Genomic DNA, 17760 nt, shown 5'->3' on the forward strand with positions numbered 1-17760 from the left:
AAGGGCATTACAACCAGATGAAAGATACTTTAGTTATATGAAATAAAGAAGCGGCAGAACAAGTTCTGCCATAGATAAATATCAGAAAAAAAAATGATTTTGTCTAGGAGTGTAATCATTTAAAACCATTAAGGACATTGAGGTCCTTGAGGGAGAATAGAATATATTTTGTAATAAAAAAGCATCAATAGGGCTGAAAGTGTGCCATCCTTTTCGAAAAAAGCACTCCAAAAGTATGCGATGGTTGGTCTTGTCTCACTGATGGAGAATAAATATAATTTTTCCATTTCCATTTCACAATTTAAAGTTGAGTTTTATTTTTGAGCAAAAAATAAAACTCAACGACTAATCATTATTTCTAGAGTTTTATTTTTTTTGCTCAAAATTTAATCATTATTGATTGAGTAGTAAAATATAACTGAAAATTAATCATTATATTGTGAGTATTTCGATATTACTTGAACACACTTAAATCATGGTGGATATGCATAGATTATCCTTTAAGATGAAAATTGGAATGTCCGACAGCCTCAAAGTTTCCGCAAGTGGTTGATTTTTTTATTTAAAAAATAATAAATAATCATTATTTGCAGTCCCTGATTAAGACATTCATTTAATTTTAATGCAGTTTAATGTTCTATTAGCGACGTGTCGCACCTCCTCGTGACCGGGAGATTTTCGCGGATCCTTTGGCCAGATCTGAATATTACTTACTTTCCCAGGATCGTAAGGCTACAGCAATGCAACAAACTTACTTTTCTGCTCAACAAGTGTGGCATATGGAACGAAAATGTATAATAAACTAAGCAAAGCCGCTTTTCGAAACTCTTTCAACTAATTGCCATAAGCCGTTGGGTAAATTTGTACACGCTTTTCCGCATCTACCGGCTCAAACGTTTGTTTTTACACAACTAATCGGCTTAGAGGACAGCCTGCCCACATCCATTCACATCCAGTCCAGTCCAGCTCGTGAATGGGTGCACACCCAGCCTCTTGTCAATTTGTTCTCGTCCTTGGCGACTTTATTGCAATTGACTTCGTTGAGTGGCGCCATTTTTTCAGTTGAATGATTTGTAATACCGGCTGCCCCGCAGGCTTGTGTCAATGGCTGAAAATTAATTTCCATTTTGCCCCATTCCTCTTGCCCCGACAGTTTGTGAAGTATTGGCCCTGCATTCCCTGCTTTGCAGCGCTCCTCCGCCGCTGTTCTAATGACATATTCAAATAGCAAGTTTTGTTTTAATAAGTTAAGCTCCCTGGCATTTTAATTAAAAGTCCTTTGCATAACGGCAGCAAAGAGTTGCCTGGCTTCTGTTCAGCTTCTGTGCGAACCAAAGCCTGGCTAATTAGTATCCTTTGGCTTTCATGCTGTAAAAGTACATTTCGGAAAAGCAAAGAACGATTTAATAGTCAGCAGGACCATACGCACATGTGTAGCTGCAAAAGGCCAACAAATTATAAAGTTCTCGTCCATATACTTACTTGGGTATTTTTACCTTTTCATCAACCTTTTATAGTATCTGCTGTGTTGTGGCATGGTGAACTTTCTCGTGTATCTAAGACATAGTCCTATGTCCTGCTTCCAACTAATGCTGGCCACTCTGAAAACAAACCAATTTCCATCTCACATTGCCACCCAAGGCTGCTGCTGCTGCCTCTTTACCACCCATTCAAAAATGGTTTCCTTTAATTTTCGGACTAAAACAAACAAGCCAACAAACACTCATACGCACTGGGGTACATACACACACTCACACACATCCGAAGCACTTTTCCCAATTGGGCAAACGATTTTTCGTCAGGATTTGACCAGAATTTATTCTCGAGCAGACTGGTTGAAATTTCGTTGGCTTTCTCTTGATATCTGCTGGCCTGGTACTTGTATTTTTATATTCTTCGATTTTTATAAACATTTTTTTCTAAAATACCCTGAAATGGGGTATTTTAGTTTTTTATTTTAAGTTTGCAGACAGACTCAGATCTTTTCGAGCATTTATAGGAAAGTTACCTTACTGGAAATACTCTTTCGATGTTATTTTTTTATTTTTCTTGTGGCAATTATTATTCACAATTGGTTCAAGAAATTCTACCTTTGACTTTTCTGATTGCCTGGCAGAAAGATTTCGTCCGAAAAAATGTCTAAAAACCAATTAAATATACAAAAAAATGGGTTGCATTTCTTTTTCTAGCTATTTGCATGGCCTGTTACCAGGCGCCCTGAAAACGAAGCAGAATGCTCTGCTTTTTGGTGAATGTAGTTTCTATGGCCCTTACCTACACATTTTGATTGGTCCAAGAGTTGGCATGCGGCAAATGCAAATTCCAAAAAAGATGGCATACAAAATTGACAACTGAAATAACAAGAATATGAACATTGTTGTATTTCTGCGCAGGAAAAATTCCAACGAATTCAGTCTTTATTTTTACAAGCCTTTTTTTTCTGGCTAAATAAATTGTTCTCTTAATTGGAATTCAGTAATTTACTAACTGGAAAAAGTAAGGGATTAAACCCTTTATTAAACGGGTTATCTCAGCTGTCAGTTGTGCTCTTGACCCCTCTTTAAATGTATTTTTTAGTGATGCTTCTGGTTTGCTTAATAACCATAATTAACAGGAAGTTTGAGGGATTCCAAGAAGGAATCCAGAACACGAGCAGAGACCACATTTGACGGAAAGACACCGAGGGACAATAGGAAATGGTTTGAACTGTGTTAATAAAGACTCAAACTTGAGCTGAAGGTCTTCCGTTTCGCAGTGCACCATTTGTTGTTTGAATTTATTGTTACGTCGCTGAATGGGTATGCAAAAACACATGAGAAATGCATAAATCATGGAACCTTATCTTCGCCGGGTGCTTCGGCGGGTCGTCCATGATTTATGTCAATCCGCAGCGTCTCTGAAGTCGCTTTTAATTATGAGCAATCTCTCTACCACTCGCCAATGACTCACTCAAAGTGTAGCTGCCACCCGTTTTTGCGGGGTGCTTGTTGTGCCACGGCGCTGCTTGACACAGTTTATGGATCGCTCTTTGCATCACAAAGGCACAGCCAGGATAAATGGTCAGCCAAAAAAACGTAAAACGAAAAGGAAAAGGAAAAGATTTGCCAAAAGCAAACAACAACGAGATTCAAGAGATCTTTCGCTGGGATTTTTGTGATTTTTAATTTTCAGCAAACAGTCAGAGAGACAATTCTGGTAATTGAGTTTCGGGGCCGGGGACCCTTGTGAATTTACTGCAGCGTTCAGCGCTATCCTTATGACAGCCTCGAGAAAGAGTTCGAGTACGGAATGCTGCGCTTAGCACAAAATTCGACCAACATTTGCAATTATCTACGTACATATATTTTTAATGCATTTCTGTTCTTCGCTTCGCTTTTTATTTGTTGCGTTGTGGAGCCACAACGGAGCGTGTTCTCCGGCTGACCATAAAAACCACTGTCATCAGATATCGCAAGTCAGGGGATAAACTCGTGAATAGGAAAATGTAGAGAGAAATTGCAAACGCAAAACCAATCGAAAACTTGCAACTTGCAATTTGTGTCACGGTTTTGCATGAGAGTTGATTGTGCCAGGGGAAGGGAGTTTAAATCTGATTGATTGTTGAAGAAGAACAAAAGGGAAAACCTTTATTGTTTAAGTTAAATAACTAAAGGAATACCCCATTTTATATTAATTTTGTAAGTTTATTCTTTATATTGTCACTAAAAATAAGAACTTATGCTAAGAACTTGACAAGTTGAGAGTTGAGAAAGAGCGAGAGAGCTGAAGACAATCCGATATTCGACTCGGTTTAGCTTTAAAAAATGCCTTACTTACTTACGTTTGTTAATACAACTCGTTAATGGCTAAGATCTACGCTGGGGTCACCGCTTTTCAATAGGCTTGTTGGAAAATCACAATCAGAAATTATAGCTAGCTAAGGACTGAACGGACTAGCAGTGGATGCGGTGGTCCTGGTATGGTCTATGGTTTGCGGTTGCAGTTTGCAGTTTGTGGAGTTTGTGGAGTTCTACGAGCGTCTGCCGAAGAGCTTCAGTGGCGTCTTCCAGCAGCTTGGCCATCATAGCTGCTCGTTGCCAATGTGCGTGGTGTCCGTGGGCAGAGAGTGGGTCTGAGGGGTGAGAGGGGGAGAGTGCGTGTCGGAGACCTCTTATAGGGATCATTGGGGGGGGGAAAACACTTACCTGCAGCGCCTTGCGCTTGTGGTGCATCGACGAGTTCGATGAGGACTTGCCCTTGCCCTTCTTCCACGAGCACAGCAGCAGCTCCTTCATGCCCTTGCGAAAATTGCGACTGAGGAAGGCGTAGAGCAGGGGATTCACGCCCGAATTGAAGTACGTGACCAGAAAGGTGAGTGGCGTTAGCAGCGCATTAAAATTGGAATCACCGCGATACGAACGTGACCTGCAAAAGGCATAAACATGGAAATAACTATCTATACAAACCCACAGTGGCAACCCATGCAATATGCAAATGAGCAGCTGCTGCTGCTGGGGTTCATTCGCAACCGAAAAACAAGCAACCAATGCATTAAATTAAGCCCAGTCCAGCCCAGTCCAGCCCAGCCCATCGGCTAGCAGACCACACTTTGCGGTCTGACCCCCCAAAAAGTAGATTAGAATCAACCCGAAATATTTAAAACTTTGTTGCTTACATTCCAACGGAGTAACGGGAAAAATAACTTCACCCACGCTGGAGTTTTGTACTTCTAAATTCATGGGCAAAACTCATTTTTCCCGTTTGGGGCATTCATTAATTATACACCAGGAAACCTGTCACAGTGTCTGCTATATATTTAATTATAAATCCACTTAGCAAGTGGAATTGAATAGCCAAACGACTTGACTTTTCATAGAAGAAATCTTAAAGGTACTTCCTGTACGGAAATATTCATTCAGCTGTTACCTGGCTTAATATCCGCCCGGAAAGCTGACTACTCGGACTACCTCTGACTGCCTGCTGCTGCTCGCCAGGTGATTAAGCAGCTCCTGTTGGCCTATAGTCTGCCAGGGCCTTGGCGCCAAAGGGCATCCAAAGGCAGAGTTCTTGGCCTAATGTACTAAGAAATTTGTGGAAAAGCCCCAAAGTTTTTCGCCGCCTGTAACTACGCAGCCAAAACTTTGACCAAAAACTTTGGCCATGTTCCGCAATATTTAAAGCAGCAGAACGAAAAATCTATTTTTATTTTCTGACTGTACCCTGTACTTTGGCGGGTACAATTAATCGATGGTAATGTATGAATAGAACTAATGTATTTTATAGTATTTAAATATTTTTATGGAGAAATTGTTGAGATACTTATTCAAATTTTATGGACATTAATCGCTCCTTTATAAGTCAATAAACAATTAGAAAAAATTTCAAATTTCAATTTGAATAACTCTTTTGAGGAATGGCTGTGATAATTTCTGAAGTTAATAAACATTATTGTGCCATTAAAATCCATTAAAAAAATGGATTTAAATATATAAACTATGCCAGAATGTTGCATAAAATTTATAATTTATGTAAATATTTCCTTTGAGAAAAAACCATTCCTCATTTGAGGAACATTTATCCTTCCTATAGAAATTCAAGAAATGGAATTAAATGTACAAATTGTCTTTAAATGTTGCCTAGAACGTAGAACAAGATTTTTGGGGGTAGCAACAGTCGCATCCTAACTTTTAGGACCATTCTTTCACTTCGTTTTTCGAGCATTGGACAGGGCGGCGAAAAACTTTTGAGCCAACTGTCAAAATGTTTTGCAGTTGTTGTCCCGCTGACAATTTGCATTGCACTTGCAAGTGGCACAAGTCCACAAAGACACAAGGGGAGTGGGACTACTTGCTGCTGCTGCTACGGGAGAGGTTCTGATTGGGGCACTTGAGCAGCGCGTCCTTTGTTTTGTTTGAGTCTCTTAAAGTGGCTTTTGCAATTCACCAACAGCTTCTGACCGAATTTAAATGCCCCAACCGAATCGGGGCCACGGGTTGTCCACGATCCATGGGGTGTCTGGATGTACCCATGCCAGGATTGAAATCTAATGAGGCGACAGTTGCCAACTGCTGGCTGCCAGTTGTTATCGCCATCACCAAAATGTCGGCCTTCAGTGTCATCGCTGTCATCATTGCAGCCCCTTGGTGCTTGCTGGGCTAATAATGAACACGTGCCAGTAGGAACTTAGGGACCAAGGACCCAGCAGCAAGCAAACCAATTGTCAGCGCGTGGTAGTTACCCCGGAATAGGGGTAAGAGCAATCACAACATGATACCGGAATTTGTGTCCGCCTTGACGAATATACAGTGGGGCCACACCAGAAGGGATAGTAATAACTGTATTTAGAGGTGCCCAAGGGTGACAGGACATTCGAAATTGATATATTGCCAGCTCCTACTGTTGTTAGGAGCTTCTGTCTCTCTCTTCTGTCTGGCATGCCAACTATTTATCTTTGTTAGACTGTTAGCGAGGGTTTTTTGCAAAAATAATTTAACTACTTCGAAATAAAAATAGCTGCCAGGCATTCCTAGCTTTCAGTGTGTGTTCTATATGGAAAGTTAATAAATTGGACTTCTGGACAAAATCTGCGCTAATGCACAACAGACAAATTTGTTTCCCTGTCACTGGAATAATTGAGATTTATATTTAATATTCCGAGAAGTACATAAAGCCACAGTGGCAAGCGAATCATTTTGGCGCATTAAAAGCTTAAGGATAAATCATAAATTGCTGGACAAAAAAGTACTCTATGCGTCTGCAGCAATAAGAAATTAATCTTCAAGAACAAAGTGCTCAAAATAGGTAAAAATCATCCATTTAAGACATATAAATTACACGCAGGGAACAAATCTACATATAAATCTACATAAATCTGCCTTATTCATTTTAATTTGCTTAAAGACTCGGGGCTCGATATTGGAATTGGAAGTGGACTTAAACGAGAAGTTGAACGTGGACTTGTATGTAGACTTGTATATTGAATACCACGTGACTGTAAACAGTCCATTTGTTTGGTCCTGAAATGTTTACTTTACGCGAAAAGCTGCGACCGCGCTTCCACCTGCTTGGACAGCTCGTAACTCTACTTGCTTGGACAGCTGTCACGAGCTGTCCTATCCTGCTATTGAACCTTCTCACTCAACTGTCCGTTAACTGTCACATAATGGCCAAGTTAAGGCAAGGCAAGCATTACCCACTCGACTGGAACACAAAAGCAAACGGGAAAGCATCAAAAAATCACCAGAGAAATGACTCCAGCAAGCCAGTTGAGCTGCCACATTGAGCTAAAAGGATTTTTGAAACCCTCTGTCAATTTTGTATGAAGCTATTTGTCATACAATTCGTACAAGCCGAGACGAGAATGTGAATCTGTGAATCCAAATGTGTATGTGAATTCCTATGAATGGATGTGCTCTGCTGCAGTTGGCCAATTTAGAGCGAAAAATTCTTTATTTTGTCGGGGACTTCTGTCTTTCATTGTAATTCTTGATAATGGAATTTGCTGACATTTTGGGAATCTTTTTGAAGGATATTTTCAGAAAAAAGCTGCTCACAATTAAGGAGAGTGCATTTTTTGACGAAAGGAGTTAGTTTTTGAGAATGTTGAGAATGATTTAGTCGTAGGTAAAGTAAGAAATTAAATGAACTCAATAGCATTCAGTTTAAAGTTATCTTAAATTCTTGTTTTGTTCCCGGCTTTACTTAGCTTCAATTCACGTTATTAACTTTGCTAAAAAGGAGTAATTATCTCCCTGCCGTTTCCTTCCTGCCAGAGCTTCATGTCCGTCAGCACACAGCAAAAGCCCACCCAAAATCGTTTTTATGATACGCCCACCCAAAAAGCACACACAAAATCCAGTTTCCTAAAGTGTTTCCCAACGCCCATTGCCCTAACGAAATTGGAGCCCTAAGCTAAAAGGATGTTGTAGGAAAAAGAAAAGAAGGGTCTGGCGAGGCTATCGCTTGATAAGCGGATGATAGCATAGCGTGAAAAGAGTCTCAAGTCTTTCTATTGGAATGGGATTTCGTATAAATAAAATGAAAGTGTTTTGAAATCGATCAGATCCACGGAAATTAGCAAATGCGTAACGGGCGCCTGTCAACGGATTCAATAGACAACTTAATTGTTTACCCAGCCATAGTCCGAATCATCCTTCAGGTGGGGCTTATCTGAGCCACACATCCAGCTGTTAATTTCCACCCGTCTATTGGCAGACATATGTATATTGCAAATGCAAATTAACAGCGGGAACACAAGCGTAGAGTCGAATGAAGGATGCTACGGGATACTTAAAACTTCACTTAATTTATGTAAGAAGGCTAGCTCAGCGTACAAGCGCGGACCCACCCCAAGAGAGCAGAGAGAAGAGAGCATAGGTCAAAGAGGAGATCGCGAGAGCGAGAGAGCGTGGAAGCGTCAGAGCACAGAGAGAGAGAGAGCGGTCGGCAATCCGTTGTCAATCCGTCAAGTTGTGCAGTCGTGTTTTGTAGTAGTTGAAGAATCAGTTGTCAATCGTCAAGTTGTGCATTCGTGTTTTGTCGTAGTTAAAGAATCCGCTGTCAGTCGTCAAGTTGTGCAGTCGTGTTTTGTCGTAGTTGAAGAAGCCGTTGAAATATGTTCAAGAGACACTTAATTTAACTTATACTCATACTTAAATAACCTAATAAACTATTCTTTTAATAAACTTTTCCTACATTTATTTCAATAACAAATTAAAATAAAAGTGCTGTTCATCCATTTTCTCAATGATTATATAGAGCATCTTTTTACCCATAAATCTCAGCATACCCCGAATATCTGCCACCCACAAATCACAGGGTATGCAAATTGTTTACACTTATTCAAGGTGAATTGATGATGGGATTGGTTGGGTTGGGTTGGACTGGCTGGATGAATGATAAATGGAATGGGGGTACTCACCAATACTGCCACATTTTGCGAGCATGATACGGCAGATTGCAGAGGGCAAATGTCAGCACAAATATTATCAGCATACGGACGACGCCACGGCGAGCGCGCAGGACATTGCTCGACGAGTGTGACATGTGTGTGGCACCAGCCATGCCCATGCCACTTCCGCCTCCTCCTCCTCCATTGCCCTGTCGCTGATGATGCGCATGGGGATGATGATAGAAGCTCGTCTTGCGACAGGCGCTGACAATCGGTCGATCGGCCTCGAGAGATACCTGACGAAGGGAAATAAAATAAAATGGGATTACGTTTCTGGAAGAATAAAACCAGCATTACCCATTGATATGTTAGAGTTTCGGTTATGGGCATTACCTACCTGGCAGTTATCAAGCTAATTTGTTGTTTGTTGTGTTTTGTGTTTTTGTTTTTTTGGTGGGTTAGTAGAGTGGGAGAGGAACCAAAACGAAACGCACAGAGATAGATAGAGAAAAGAGTTGCAAATTAAATTAAACAATATTTAAAGATAGCACGGAATCAACGGAGGAGAAACGTGTATTAATAAACTGATTTACTTTGGTATTTATTTTTGTGTTGTTGCTTGTTTGAGTGTCAATATTATTTTCTGGACCAATCGCAAAGTTTTCCTGGAAACCTGTCAGACCGTAAGCCAGATCGATTGCACCAAGTTTGTGCCTCGTAATCATTTCTTAGATTTTATTGTGTGTGGGTGTGTTGCACTTGCACTTGCTGCCCTGGCTGTCATGGCAAGTAATTCAACCTGCAAGTGAGTGCCCGACAGCAGCTTAGACGGGCACTCAATTGGGGCCGCAGCAGCAGCAAATAAAGTATACGCCAGGTGTGCACCACAAATGATGGAGAAACATTTTTCTTTTTCGCAAGTTTTTCCCTCGCTCTCTCACTGCTCTGTCTGCTGGTTTATTTCAGCCTTTACCCCCGGGACAACTGTCAAACGAGCTGCCGCGTTTATGGACAGGCGAACAGCCCTAACGGCCACCGACACCTGCCTCAACTTGCGCGAATGAAATTTCTCTCTCGAAAAGTTTAAACAATTGACACATCTGTACACTACACCATAATATCTGTTTGGCTTTAATAAGTTATGGGAAGCTCTCCTCTGGAGGGTCGGAGCAATTAAGGCTCAAAGCTCCCTTCCAGTTTTCGCTTTTCCCCCATTTTCGTGAATTTTTACGAGCATATTAACAGGGTTATAGTTTCACTTGGGGTCCCTGCATAGTCCCCAACCCAACTTCTCTCTCTCTCTCTTTATTTTTTGTATCATTGTTTTCGCTCAGCTGCGATGATGATAAAAGAGCGAGAAGAAAAACTCACCTGGCTCTCGGTGATGCTGACGCCGCGCTTCTCATATTTACTGCTCTGTTTACGTGACAAGGAAGTGGTGCTGCTGCTGCCGGAAGCAAGTGACGCTCCACCACCACCGCCGCCCAATCCCATGCCCATGCCCACTGCCACACCCACTCCGACAGCGCCCACTGCTGTTGCCGCTCCTGAACCTATCGCTGACGCTGACGATGCGGATGCTGGCAGCTGATGATGATGATGCGCGTGGATGTGATGATGCGGCGGATGATGATTATGATGGTACATGCTATTGTGCATGCCCATGCTATTGTCCTGACCAGCAGCAGCGGGATGATGCTGCTGCTGGACCACATGTGGTGTCAATCCGCGAGAGCTGCGCCACAAGGCAATGGCAATTTTGCTGTACAACACCTGAGAGAACGAGGCAGAGACGATTTTGGATTATTACATCAAAAAAACAATCAAGTTAAGAATTAAAATTAATGTTAGGACCACTGACCGTCATCACTAGCAGCGGCATCACATACAGCAGAACAAAATTAATCATGTCCAGCAATTTCGAGTTGAACATCTCGCGATCCAGTACACAAATCTCCTCCTCCTGCCCATCCTGTGTGTGCACATTCTTAATGGTCTTGCTAAAGACAAACTTGGGCGTTGAGTAGACCGCCGATGTGATCCAAACAGTGACAATGACCATCTACAAGAAGACAAAAAAACAAAACATTTACATACAAATTCACATTCTTTTGCTTCTGGCAACTTGTTTAACACACACACCAAATTTGCATGGCTGGACGCCTGCCATTTGGTTGTCTTTTTCCATGTCCAAAGTCCATTGTTGTTTAATTAGCGGCCATCACCATTAAAAAAACGCATTTTTAGTTTGCCTAATTGTTTCATTTGCCTATAAATGTGTGGTAGACCACGCCCAGCCCCTCGCAAAAGAGGTTCCCACACTTTCTATGGCTCTGGGTGGCTTCTGGGGTAAAACTTTTTGTCAGCCATAAAGTTTTTGCCGCTGGCTTATTAAGCCTTTTGGGACTCTTTGTTCGCATAATTGTTGGCTGGTGTTTGGTGCCTTTTTTGGTTGGGGTTTTTCGTTCACTTTAATAAGTTTCATAAGCTTGCAAATTGAGGTCAAAATGAGTTACCCAAAAGTTGTGGCAAAATGGTCGACAAAAATTGATGAAGAAAAGTTTGAATAATGTCTACAAATTAAAAGGTTCTCCGCATGGCACTATATGGCTGATAGATTAAGTAGCAAAAGCGCGTAAAAATAGACGGGATATTTATTTTTTGCTCTACCTTTGCCCATCAATGATGGAGTGGCCCTCCCATTAAATGTTCATTGACGTGCCACGAACTTTGTAGTATCGTGCCAGCAATCGCTTACTTTCTCTCCCATTGTTGTCTAGCTTTTGGATCAAACTATAACTCACCCTTAGACGTGCCGCAGTCAGGATCTGCTTGCAGGTTATGGGATGCACAATGGCAAAGTAGCGTTCCATGCAGATGACGACAAGTATGAATATCGATGCCGTGTAGCTGAGCGAGTGCACAAACTGGTACATGCGGCACAGGAACTCACCAAAGACCCAGCTGTAAAGACACAATATAAGTAATTATATAAGCTGAATATAATTATTTATGGCCAGCAATTGGTGGTTTTTTTCCTGAGAAAGTATCATCTCCATTAGCTCCATGTTCCTGCCCATTAAGCTCCTTTTTCCCTCCAAGGTAGCTCTCTTTTCCCCCTCCAAAGTAGCTCCTCTTAAAGGCGGCCCTTCGGAAACTTTCTGTGGCACGCTGTGACATCAAATTTTATGGACACGCCCACGAAACTAATGCGACATTAAAGGTGTCGTTAGTATTTTACGTGCCAAAAAAAAAAAATACATTTTCCGTTCGCTCTTTTCTTTCTTTTTCCTTGACTCTCTCTTTTTCTTTTTATACGCGTATTATTCCATGGCTAAAATTACATTAAATGTGAATGGTGGGTTTCATTGTATTTTTAGGGGATTAGCACGTAATTCTATTTGTGGGACAAGTTGAAAAGTGGGTTGTGTTGCTTTCGTGGTTTGATTGCGGTGCGCTTTCGCCGTATTAAAAATAAAAATGATTGCCAAAGCCCTGCCGACCTGCTGCCAGGTGAATCGAATGGCATTTGTCGCCTCATAATTTTTGGTGGCTCTCAAAAATGTGTGTTGCCTGGCAATAAAATGTCTACATGAGTTGCTTTTCCACAGAAGTACATACAGTCCCCTAATTGAGAGCCATAAGACCATAAGGGTATATACTTTACAGACTAGACAATCTTTTTATTTACATAATTTATGCCCCAAAATCTTTGCCACTTTGCATATGGTTTTTTATATTGCTTGTTGTTAGGGTCGTCATGAACTTGTGCACATAATTTTGATGAAATTATGCCAAACACATACGAGTATTGGTCAGCTAAATAATTTAGCTTTTAATATGATAATTGTGTGTTTGACAGACACTCCACGAGTTTCTCGGAATTAGGACGAAAAGCTCTTAGCGCTGCCACACAGCTAATAAATGAAATTGAAAATATGCTAAACCAAAAATTTCCGACAACTTAAACACATTCAGAAATAGAGGCAGTGTGGGGGATGAGCAAATATGCATTTAATAAATAACTGTTTTGGCCATTTGTATGAATGCAAGTTGGCGGATTCAGAATCGGCAGAGCACCACAATAAAAGTATAGTTTATTAATATAATTTTTGAATGGAATGCCACTTGAAATAGAGGGTCTAGTAAAATGGAAACTGGAGGGTCGAGGAATATTTTTCCAATAAAAATTCAAGCTTCAGTGTCGGGGAATGCCCTGACAATCGGCAGAAGAAATATTTGGGTACACACTTTTCCCCGCAAATTCTTAATGGAACTCTCGGCCAACACACCCTTTATATTAATAATTTAAATGCCAAATAGTTGTTGCAGTAAATAAATTTCTTTATTACTCGCAATTTCAATCATCACGAGATTATAGCCAACTAATGTTTATTTTATAAACCAAAAACAACAATTAAAGGCAAAAACATTTCCACAACAATTTCCACTCGAATTGCAATGCAAATGAGAAATGTGCTCAGAATAATTGGCATTATATTATATATTTTTTGTTCGGCTTGACTTGCAGTTTCGGCTGTGTATTTGTTTGCCTGGCAGCAGCCAAGTGACCGTGAAATGCAAAAAGAAACTAAAACCAACTAAATCAAACTGAGCATGAGCGAAGTGAAATAAAATCTATTTTCACAGGGGAAATTTACAGAAGAAATATATACACAGAACACTTTTCTTTCTGCACTATAAGTACTTTCATTTATGCAAATGCGTTGATCTTTTAGCTTAACAATTGATTTCCCAATTGGATTTTAGAAAACAGAAATCTCTGTAGTTAAATGTGTGAAAAAGATCAAAGAAGTCTGTGCGAGGAAACGATATTAAGGCAGGACAAATGCTAATTTTTCAGCTATAATTTAATTACCTATTCCGACATAAAAATGCATATAAATGTCGCTAAAAATAATCTCTCTGTTGGCATTTTTACTCTGCCATCGAAGTACTTTGCTTAGTCATGGGTTCATTATTTTTCTACTGATAATTGGTGAGTTTCCGTGCTTCAATTGGGCAGTTTATTAATGGTGCCATTGAGCTATGCAAATTTGTATCACATCCACATTGTGCAATAGATTTTAGTAAAAAACAAATGCTATATTGATGCCGAGGTAACGTAGGGAAAAGGCCAATAATATACGTAAGTGGAGCACTTAATATAGATGGAATAAGTGCAAACAGAAACCTTAAACCCAAAGCATTTAAATCTGTAGACGCACAAAATTAAAGTAAAAAAAGAGAACAACATTTAATAATAACAATTGTAATAATCTGACGTTAAAGCGTACATTCTTTTCGTTAGCATTACGTTAGCGCCACACGTTGCAGCATGTGCAAGTAAGAAAAAGCTATGCAAATAATCATGGTCTCATGGAATGAGGATGAGGCGCTGAGGATGAGGCATGCAGCGCAATGGACAAGGGGACAAAGTACACACGTAACGAAAAGTGTCGCCTGTTTGTGTTGTGTTGCACATTTGTTTCTACTTTAGTGTGTGGTGTGTTGGCTGTTAAAATGTTTCACAGTTGAGAGTGAAACTTTGTGTGTGTCGCATACTTTCAGGTGCCTCGCCACAATACCCCACGACAGCTGCACACGTCAGACAGTGACAGCCACTGAATAATAAATTGCAGGGTGAACCTAAGAGTTGCATAGGGAAACTACAGAATGCCCTTACAGGAACTAGAAGAGTAGGTCATGGAAAAGAGTAAACCACGAAATTCCATGTGTATAATGTTACCAAACAGTTAGAAGATGAAAAAGCGGGAGAAAAAAACCGAATAGCGTGGAGAAAACATGCTTAAAATGATACATATAATTGCTCCCAAGAGAAGCTCGTTTCATCACTCACCTCTCGATAAGATAGATGGAAAGATTCTGCATCACACAGAACAGGCCCACGCAAAAGTCTGCAAATGCCAGATTGGCCAAAAAGAAGTTGGTAATGGAGCGTAGACGTCGCGACAGTGTGACCACCAGAATGACCAGTAGATTACCTAGAAAGATAAACAAAAATATCAAATATACAAAATATAGCGATTACTCGTCCAATCGAGCTGCGGCAGGAAATGAAAAAATGGAATACAAATAAAATATAATAAAATATTGGTATTTCATTTCTTATGCCTTAACCTGCCCGCATGTCAGCGCCACAAGTCGAGCGACACAAGACCAAAAAACCAATTGGGAGCTTTTAAAGACTTGTTAACAAAAATATGCTTGTGCAAGTGACATGCCCGCTGGCAGCCCAAATGGCGACATGGGTCCTCCGGTCTGAGCAGGGACTGGTCTGGGGCCTAAACTTTTCTCAACTGCACTGGGAGCAATAACTTTTTGCACTCAGTGTGCGCTTTGCATGGCACTCCCTTCCCCTTCTGTGTGTGACAATATCAAATTCCCCTGGTACCGACTCTGTCTCTGGGTTTAGATTTAATGTAGCGTTGAAAGTTTATTTTAATTAGGGTTTGGCTCTACATGTCCATGTCCGGGGCATCTATCCAAATTCGTTTCAGCTTTGGCCATAATTTAATAAGGACTTTCCCAGACTGGGTGTAAGTGGATTGCTGTTTTGACATGTTTAAATGTGTAAGGTACGTTTTTGGAACAGTTTTATAGCCCAACCAGTGATGAAATTAGCTTTTGTATTTTATAAAATAAATAAAATAAAGTATATATATGAATAGAAAAAATGTTAATAAAGATTTCCTGTCACTTTGCACATAGAATTTACTAAAATTAGTTGCATTATCTGATTAATTTCAGAACATACGCGCAGTACCTGAGGCACAAGGCACATATCAAAGGAAACCTCAATCCCCATGACCTGGGATAAGCCGCAAAACCAAATGGCAATTAAGATAAAATATATAATGCATCGCTACGCCAAATGCATTGTTGGCCAAGAATTGCGGCTTGCCCGTGAGCCATTAATGGTGGCTGCGGTTCAAAGGTGCACTTTAAAGCTCAAATTCGTGGTATATCTTGTTTCTGGATTGGCTGTTACAACATAATTTGCATAAATAAAATGCATTTTCTGCCTCACCGATTCACGGTTTTAAATCTCATTATGCATGCAAGAAGCACTAGAAGCAGAGAGCACACAGCCAAAAAAAATTTGTATGCTAAATAAATTATTACAGTTGCACACACACAGAACGGTGGAGTCTCTCGCATATGTTATGCTGTTTGTTGAATTTTTTGCGGGCCCTAATTGCATTCCATATTTTGAGTCGGCTACAAAATTAATCTAACTTACAATGGAGATGCATATAAGGCAGAGAAATAATTTAAATCTTTGACACAGAATTTATAGCAGAAGCGGAGAAAGCTACAGATTTTTACTCTGCAAGCTATAAGTTTTTTATTTTCCAGCTATAATTTTATTTAGCAAATATTAAAAGTTTTAATATTTGTAGGGTACTTTAGCATTATCATAAGGATCTTCAATGTTATACTTCCAGTTTGTATTTTTTAGAGAATCTATTGTGGCACTAAAAATGAATGGTACTAACGTTGCTACAATGATTTGTACCTCCATTAAACCATCATCCTATCATAGATAAAGATATTTTTCGGCCATACAGTTGCGAAAAAAATAATAGCACCAGTACAACACATTTTGTTCCTGACAAAAAAAAATTTAATTACTGTTGATATTTTTTGAAATTTATACTTTTATTATATATATAGTTTAGTATATTTAATAGCACCATTAGCCCTATTTTTTAGTGAATCTCCGTAATTTCGCGGAATTGACTTTGTAGAAGCCACGCATTTATCAGTTTTGACAAATATTTCATTGTTTCTATCATAAAAGCTAATAATAATCATTACAATGAGACTTGGAAAGCCCTGTAATGCGGACTTTCAAAAAATGTGGTCAATTGGTAGAAAGCTTCAATAAAATGATTAAAAGCGACTTAAACTGTTTTATTTACTGAATAGTGACCTCGATAATACTTAAGACGTCCAAGGAACACCAGTACACCAAAGAAAACCATTAAGAATAAAAGGTTTAAAGTAATGGTATGGGCCTGCTTCTCTTACTATGGAGTAGGTTCAATATATTGAATAAAAACCATCAAGGATCAGCACGTGTGCGTGGATATCATGGAGACTGTAATGCAGGGCTCGGCACCCATACAATTAACGAGCCGTTTTTGCGTTTGTGTGTGAAGACGCACGCAAAACGGAACATTGGTATTGGTACGAATCACTGTAACGTACCAATTGTACGTGAGGGCAGCGTAGCAGCAGCGCAGCAGCAGCGCCTTGTCCCGCACCCATGGGATAGGGCCGTGCCGAGCCCTGCTGTAATGCTACCGTTTTCAGAATATGAAATGCCACTAGTATGGGTCTTTCAACCGGTAAATAACCCAAGCATGAAAGCAAAGGAACGGTTCGGGGCCAACACAGAACGTGTTGGCCTGCACAGGCGCCTGACATAAAACCCATCGAAAATCTGTGGTCCGACGTCCAGAAGGCAGTTGCTGCGTTCAAGCCAACCGCTGCCAGATCACTTTGAGAACAAATTTAAGAATCCTGGTCCAAAGCTCTCCAAAAGCTATGCCTGGACTTAGAGGATTCCATGCCAAGAGGCTGCGCTTCTGTTATTGCCAAAAAGGACACTGAACTAAATCTTGAATGATTAATATAGATTTGGTTTTAATAGATCAAAAGGGTTAACTAAGAAATTCGTTACTTGTTGGTCGTTTTTTAAATTTTAAATTCATTTTTTAAAAGTGGAGCTATTTTTTTTTTCGCCCTATTTTATAATTTTCACTACATTTTCTTAAATAACTTAAAAACCTTAAGAAAAAGTAAGGTTTTTGTTCACAGATTTGGAAGAGTCTTACCTTTCTAAAAATGTGCTTAAAGTTTCC

General features: G+C 40.1%; 1 protein-coding gene across 2 annotated transcripts in view; it reads right to left on the reverse strand.

The window, feature by feature from the left end:
• Positions 1-3706: 3706 nt before the first annotated feature.
• LOC117901268 (trissin receptor) overlaps positions 3707-17760 on the reverse strand; it is a 51906-nt gene continuing 37852 nt past the window's right edge. Inside the window, exons 4-11 of one of the 2 annotated variants that reach the window (XM_034811962.1) lie at positions 14730-14874; positions 11674-11833; positions 10731-10931; positions 10241-10642; positions 9267-9281; positions 8900-9165; positions 4185-4404; positions 3707-4111 (exon numbers count right to left, since the gene is read on the reverse strand). In XM_034811962.1, coding sequence (XP_034667853.1) covers positions 4061-4111; positions 4185-4404; positions 8900-9165; positions 9267-9281; positions 10241-10642; positions 10731-10931; positions 11674-11833; positions 14730-14874 — 1460 coding nt within the window. In that variant the 3' untranslated portion in view covers positions 3707-4060. The remainder of the gene's footprint in view (positions 4112-4184; positions 4405-8899; positions 9166-9266; positions 9282-10240; positions 10643-10730; positions 10932-11673; positions 11834-14729; positions 14875-17760) is intronic. The other variant, XM_034811963.1, reaches the window with a different exon arrangement.

Source organism: Drosophila subobscura, chromosome U (genome assembly GCF_008121235.1).
Source record: "Drosophila subobscura isolate 14011-0131.10 chromosome U, UCBerk_Dsub_1.0, whole genome shotgun sequence".
In the NCBI taxonomy this organism is placed as follows: domain Eukaryota; kingdom Metazoa; phylum Arthropoda; class Insecta; order Diptera; family Drosophilidae; genus Drosophila; species Drosophila subobscura.